General features: G+C 61.5%; 1 protein-coding gene across 1 annotated transcript; it reads left to right on the top strand.

The window, feature by feature from the left end:
* Nucleotides 1-911: 911 nt before the first annotated feature.
* COPS9 (COP9 signalosome subunit 9) lies at nucleotides 912-4,698 on the top strand. The gene is made up of 3 exons (XM_047773949.1): nucleotides 912-1,044; nucleotides 3,048-3,120; nucleotides 4,438-4,698. The coding sequence occupies exons 1-3, from the start codon at nucleotides 982-984 to the stop codon at nucleotides 4,473-4,475; spliced, it is 174 nt and encodes a 57-aa protein (XP_047629905.1). The 5' UTR covers nucleotides 912-981; the 3' UTR covers nucleotides 4,476-4,698.
* Nucleotides 4,699-7,073: the final 2,375 nt, after the last annotated feature.

Below are 7,073 nucleotides of genomic sequence, written 5' to 3'. Positions count from 1 at the left end.
TAAAGGCTGAATAATATTCCCTGGTATGGATGGACCACATTTTGCTCAACCATTCAGACGCTGATGGACACCTTCCCCAGCTGCTTCCACATTTTGGCCATCGTGAAGAACGCTGCTGTGAGCATGGGTCTACAGATACCTCCTGGAGACCCTGGTTTCAATTTGGATACATACCCAGAAGTGGCATCTATGCTTCTGTAAGTTTATTTACTATAATCTATAAGTAAGTCCATGCTTAATTTTTGAGGAACCTCCACATTGTACCATCTTACAGTACAGCCAACAGTGCACAGGGCTTCCAATCACCCCCCCCTCCTTGCCAGCGTTTGCTGTTTTCTGGGGTTTTGACAGCGGCCATCCTGATGGTGTGGGCGGTGTCCCGGTGCTGTTTGGTTTGCATTCCTTTAAGGATCAGTAATGTGGAGCATCTTTTCATGGGTTTCCTGGCCATTTATGCATCTGCTCTGAGAAACATCTATTCAAGTCTATTTTTCAATCAGACTACGTGTTTTTTTCGTTGTTGCACTTTAGGAAGTCTCTATACATTCTGGAATATTAACTCCTTATCAGACATATGGTTTACAATATTTTCTCCCATTCTGCGAGTTGCCTTTTCACTGCGTTAGCCACTCACATCCTTTAATAGGTACTTCTTGGGCACCTGTCTGTGCCAGACCCTTAGGGCTAAACTGTGGCCACGGGCCACCGTAAAGTCATTGAGCAGCTTCCCTCGTGTGCTGACAGGCAGACGGACACCCTTTCCCCACCGGCCTGGACCAGGGCCAGCCCTGCCGGTAAAGGAGAACGGAGGAGCGAACCATAGAGTTGAAGGTCCTCCGGCGTCTAGACTGACCAGAGGGCGAGAGGAAACCATAGAGTCTGCGGCCCTCCTGCGTCTAGACTTGCCACGCAAGGCGTGCACCGGAAGAGGCCGTCGGCGGGCCGGAAGTGGATCGGGAACGCCCGGGCCTGCGGGAGGAGATGAAGCCGGCGGTGGACGAAATGTTTCCCGAGGGCGCTGGTCCCTACGTGGACCTGGACGAGGTGAGGCGGGCGGCGCCGGGCCGGGCGGGCGGGGGGCGAAGCCAGGGCCTGCTCTCGGGCGCGCCGGGTCCGGGGCGAGAGGAGGAGGCGGCCTGCGCGGCCCGCTCGCGCTCCCGGCGGTTCCTTCCTCTAACGGGAGAATTGGGGCCGGGACGTCTGCGGCCGGGGTTGCGGTGAGGACCCGCAGGGACGCCCGGGGGAGACCCCTGGGGACGGGGTTGAGCTCCTGTCAGGTGGTGCAGGTGGAGGTGGGCCCGCTCGGAGTTGCCTGCAGTCGGGCGGTGGGAGTGAGCTCCTGGTGGGGCGTCTGGAAGGAGGGGAGACCAGAGCCCGGCTGGCGCGTGGCACTTGGGCGAGAAGCGGCCGCCAGCCTGGGAGGCGGAGGAGAGGGCCGTTTGGCAGGTACGTGCCCCCTGCGGTGCCCGCTTTCCTCCCGCAGCTGACCGGCGTTGTGAAGGGGTCCTGCGTTTTCGTCTTACCCCATCCTGTGGTCACGGGGCCTTCCTGTCTGGTGTTGGTGCTCAGTGAGCTCGGAGTGTCCGGCCAGCTGCTCGGCGTCAGGGCCTCGATTTCTCGCTCAAAGCTCAGGGGGTGGGGGACAGACCCAGCCTCTGTTCCCCTGGAGCTCGTGGTGGGACAGAGAAAGGCTACCTGCAAGTACGAAGCATGGGAGAAGGTTGGCGGTGCAGGTCGATGGAAGCCCCCGGGGGCTTTGGGGTGACCCAGCAAGGGTTTAGGAGAGCAGCTGACTGCAGCCGCATCCTGAAGCCGTGTTGGGGGGAGAAGGCCTGGAAGGAGCCACCCTGAAGGGGTCGAAGGAAAGGAAGGCCCTGTGATTTAACACGGAGGCTTCTCAGGTGCCTGGAGAGAGGACGGGATGGAGCTGGGAAGGGGGCAGGGGTGGCTGCGCTGGGACAGGTGGGTCTCCTCTCCACACAGGCACTTCCACTAACCCCCTGCTTCTCAGTCCTGTGTTACAGTCCCTGCTCTAGGCCCCGGGGCAGGGGTGGGCGGTGTCACCCGGGGGCCTTGCAGTGGGGCGTGATGAGCTCTGACGGGCTTGCAGGACAGTTGCTCAGGAGAGCTTGGGGGTGGGAGAGTGGCACCATGCAGATGAATGAAGGCGACCCCTCAGGTGGGAGTGGGGACAAGCTCCACCGGCTGTCCCTGGCGGGGTCTGCATGGCTTGCTGTGGGGTGGGCGGGGGAGGGAGGCCCTGAGAGTTCTGGCTGCTCGGAGCAGCTGTGAGAGAGGACCCAGAGGTGCTCAGCTATTCCAGCCAGGAAGAGGCGGGGCCCACAGCCTTGGGGATGCTGGGGGTCATGGTAGCAGCAGGAACCTGTGGGCCGGGCGTCCAGGGTGCCGCCACCAAAGGACTCTGGTCACCCATCACGGAGTGACTTTAAGTGCCTCAAACCGCTCATCAGATCGCCCGCGTCTGGCCGTGGCATTGTTTTATGGCCGCCAGAGCTCCGGTCTGCAGGTTGGTTTCGCGAGGGAAGTGGTTCACGTCTCACAGGCAGGGAGCATCTCAGAGTAGAGAAATCACTGGGCTCGGTTTTGCGCACAGCCGGGCCTCTGTGACAAGGCCCAGTAGGGCGCTGAGCCCTCTTCTCGAGGTTTACACAGAAGTGGTGCCACTGGGGGCAGTGGCAGGTGTTTATTGAAAAGGTGAGGGGGGAACCTAGGAACGAAGACTGAGCAGCCCTTCACAGTAATTCCTGCAAGTGCTGTCTCCCCCACCCCCTGCAAGAACTACGTATGGGAGAAGGTTGGCGGTGCAGGTCCGTGGAAGCCCCCGGGGGCTTTGGGGGGACCCAGCAAGGGCCTAGGAGAGCAGCTGACTGCAGCTGGCTCCTGAAGCCGTGGGACTCAATCCTTCCCCTGCGACTACACTTCGTCTCTGACCTGGACACTTTCTGCCGGGGAGTGGGGGCCTGTGAGCCACTCGTCACTCATCCTCTTGGGGACGCCGCTGACATAACCCTTCTGTCCGTCCGCAGGCAGGAGGCAGCACCGGGCTCCTGATGGACTTGGCAGCCAATGAAAAGGCAGTTCATGCAGACTTTTTTAATGGTAAGGATGCGGGTTGGGCGGCCAGTTTCAGCCCGTGCTTCCTCTGCAAGGGGTGCAGAGGAGCAGTTTTGGGACGTGAGCGGCTTGGGCCACAGGCCTGGCAAGCCCAGGTCCCGTGCCCTTCTGGGAACTTGGCACAGTCCCTATCAAACGGGCAGCTGTGTGTCAAGAGGAGAAGCTTCTGCTCTCAGGTCCCGTCTGTCGGGTCTGAGCCGTGCGCCCACGTTTAGACACCGGAGATGCTCGCAGGGTCTTTTCCGTCTGGCCACCTCGCCTGCCCCCGCTCCCCGATGGCTGGTCTGCTTTCCTCTCCCCATTTGCCGTTCGTCGCGTCCCCTTGGCTGCCTGTGTGCACAGGGAAGCCACCCTCCTGCTCTTTCCTGCTCTCCTCTGGACCCGCAGCCATGCCCCCCAAGGCCAGTTCCTGGAACACGGGTGCAGTTGTACCAAATAAACAGTGAAGAGTTGGCTTCGTAGGAGATCTTCATGCCCCTTTGAGGGGCATGGGCGGCAGGCCTCAGGCCACCTCGTCCCAGGGGTGCGGGGAGCTACTCCCTGCGAGAGAGCCAGTGGCCTTTGGACGGGCTCCTCCTGAGGCTTTTGCTCCTTGAACAGGTAGGTTTTGACGGCCCCTTGTCCCCAGGCTGCGGGGTTCTAACAGCAGGTGACGCCTGTGCTCTGCACTCGCTGTTCGCAGCACAGGGAATGTTGCCAGAGCCGGGCCTGGTGGCCCCGACAGAGGTGGGCGCCCTGTTGCCAGGGGCGCATTGGAGGGCAGGTCTCGTGGGAACTGTGGGGCCACAGGTGGAGCGCAGCGAGGGGGCGGGTGTTGCTAGGACAGGAGTCGAGGGGGGACAGCGCCCTCTGCTGGGGGCCGCCACCTGCCCAGGAAAGTGGGAGTGTGGGGTGCGAGGATTTGGCTTTGACGCCCCCCCCCCCCGCACCCCTGCCGCAGGATGCAGCAGGCTGGGAATTTGTGGCATTTCTTCTAGTGGGAACGGGGCTCAGGCTAAACTGGGGCTCAGACTCCCTTCAAGGGGGTCCTTCTCACGTGGGCCCCCCCCTTTCACTCTCAGGGCTGCCAGGGTGGGTGGCCTCGGCCCGCCTCGCCTTCCCCACAGCAGCGGGGCGGGGGCAGAGCCCTGGCCGCCGGCTGACCTGTCCCGCGGTGCTCAGTCCCATCCCCTGACCGCCCGTCCCTGGGCCCCGCGGCCCTGCTTGGACCGACTGAGTCGCCCACGGGGACAGCCCTTTCCTCGCCGGCTCCGTTGCCTCTGGCGCCGGACGAGCGCCTCTCAGCTGTGCTCCTTCCTGTAGACTTTGAAGATCTCTTTGATGACGACGACATCCAGTGAGTGTGTCTGGCGCTGCGTTGGGTGACGCCTTCGTCACGCGGCGGTGTGGTGGCTTTGCTCACAGGACGGTTCTCAGGAGCCAGGGGACTTGTGGAAACCACCCGGCCTCGGGAGATGGCCAGCTGAGCAGGAGAAGGGGCGTCTCAGCCTCTGGATGAGGCCTCTTAACCCCTGAGCGGGACCAGCGTTTGTCCTTAACTTCAATTAAAAATGCTGTCATTTTCTTGCGTGGTGGTTTTAGCTCTTGCATCTCTGAATGAGCGTTACTGCTCCTAGCCAGCTCCTCACGCCTGTGTGCACACATGGTGTGCACGCGGGCACGCTGAGAGAAACACGTCGCTGGTAGGCATACCCGGGCACTTTTGGGGGCGCAGCTGGGTGGTGTTTGTGTTGGGCCAGCAGGCGGTGCAGGTCGCTCCCGGTACAGCACCAGCAGGCCTCCCTTGGGCCTGCCCCTCCCGTGCAGGCATAGGGCCGCTGCGCGCCTCCCTCCACGGCCCACGGCGGGCCCTCTCTCGTTGGCACCAGGAGCTGAGGATTGAAGATGCGGGCGGGGCAAGCAGGTAATGACTGAAGACGCCTCCCTGGGAAGCCCCCCACGTCACAGCAGGTGTAGCACTGAGCGGGCTGCTGGTCCCGCACAGCAGCTGATGGAGGCTGTACGAGCTGAGATTCAGACATCCCATCACTTGCAAGTGAAGACCGCTTCTTGGGCCAGGAAGCACCCAGGCTTCATGGCTTCAGTGGCCCTACGGCTTAGGTGGCATAGGGTGGCCGGAGGTGCCCGCCTTCCCGGAGAACTCGCTGGGTGGAGCTCCTGGTGGCCAGTTTAGGAAGGAGGTGAGGTTTCTAGCAGCAGAAGGAGATGTCACCTCTGCCCGTTCTCTGAGTGCCGAGTGGTGTGTGCCCTCGGTGTGCCCGTCCTGACGGGCTTGGCCCCGGAGGGACGAACAGTTGTTCAGTGCTGCGGGGCCGCCTGGGAGAGGCCGCAGGCCCGGGGTTCTTCAACAAACACGGGGCAGCTGGGTTGGGGCGCTTCCAAAACAAGTTAACATTTATAACAACAGTACTGACTTCAGAACATTTACTGCTGTGACTCCTGCTTGGAGCCAGGATGAGAACGTGCTGAGAAAAGGAAGCCAAAATAAAAAGCTATTTGTCCCTCGAGGGGCTAAAGGTGGGCCTTCGGGATCTGGGCCTTTCCTCTGGCCACCGGAACCTCAGGAATCCCACAGGATGCGGGCCTTGGCGGAGGGCGAGGGATCAAGCGCTCTGCGCAGGTGCACCTGGGGCGGGCCCTTCCAGGGCACCGCGAGGCCTCGTGTCTGTGGAGCCCGGGTCAGTGCTGGATTGTCACAGCCTTGCTGAGGGGCCCTGGGTGCCTGTGTCGTGTGGGACTGTTACCTGGTGAGCACAAAATACACAGCTTGGAGTACCCCTTGTGCTCAGAGGAAATGAACCCGATGAGTATGCTCAAGGATGGGGGTTCGGTCCCTGGCCTCACTCAGTGGATTAAGGGTGTGGCATTGCTGTGAGCTGTGGTGTAGGTCGCAGACATGGTTCGGATCCCATGTTGCTGTGGCTGTGGTGCAGGCCAGCAGCTATAGCTCCAGTTCAACCCCTAGCCCGAGAACCTCCATATGCCATGGGTGTGGCCATAAAAAAAACCCAAAAAACAGAGCAAAATGAAATACACTGCTCAGAAGGTCACTTTGATGGCTTTTATTGTGACTGGACACAGAGTGCTCCGCAGTCAGAGAGTTGGTCGGGAGCAGGGTGGCCCGCTGACATCAGGGACAGTCAGCTGACCCATAGGGTGACTAAGCAAGAGAGGCAGCTGGCCCCTTTGTCCCTGCAGCCCAGCAGGGTGTCCACCTCACGGGAGGGGCTCTGTGTGTGTCTGTTAAATGCAAACAGGTGCTGGTGTATCTGCTGTGCCAGGACTTGGAAAATTGCCAAGTCCCGGTCCTGCGGGGGGTGGCAGGGCAGGGAGTCAGACCAGAGGGGCGCCAGGCTGGTGGGGTGGGCCAGACATCAGGAGCCACCTGGGCACGGGGGGAGGCTGGGCGCTGCGCTGATTGATGTTTTCTCAAGTCGCACCTGGCGAGAGAGGTGCTGCCCTGTGGGCCCCTTGGTGCAGAGACCCCGACGTGGGACAGGCCAGGGTTACTTGGCCAAACAGGCCCTTCCCCCGGATGTCCCCTCTGCAGCGAGGGCCCTGATTGGGGGTGGGAAGGGAGGGGTGAGGGAGCCAGATGGCCCCCACCTGTGGTCTTGGAACCCCTGAAGTCTCCGAGTCTGTGCAGTGGGGGTGCCATGAACACCTTCCCGTGGGGCAGTGGGGTGGGTGAGTTGGAGTCCCTCCCGGAACAGCCCTGCCCACTGTCCAGGTGCCCTGTGGGTATTAGCTATGGCCCAGGGATGCCCCAGGCTCGTGAGCTGCACACTCGGCCGTCCCCTCTTCCTAAGTTCCTGCCCCCGTAGAAGCACTGTCTTCTCATCGTGCAGGTGGTCTGTCCTGGTCCCTTGGAATTTGGCACATGGGGGCCAGCCTGGCCCCCCGGTCGAGGCTGCTTTTTTCTCTCTGCAGAGACCACA

This window comes from Phacochoerus africanus, chromosome 3, assembly GCF_016906955.1.
Source record: "Phacochoerus africanus isolate WHEZ1 chromosome 3, ROS_Pafr_v1, whole genome shotgun sequence".
NCBI classification, from domain to species: domain Eukaryota; kingdom Metazoa; phylum Chordata; class Mammalia; order Artiodactyla; family Suidae; genus Phacochoerus; species Phacochoerus africanus.
This window is presented reverse-complemented; position numbering and strand designations above follow the sequence as displayed.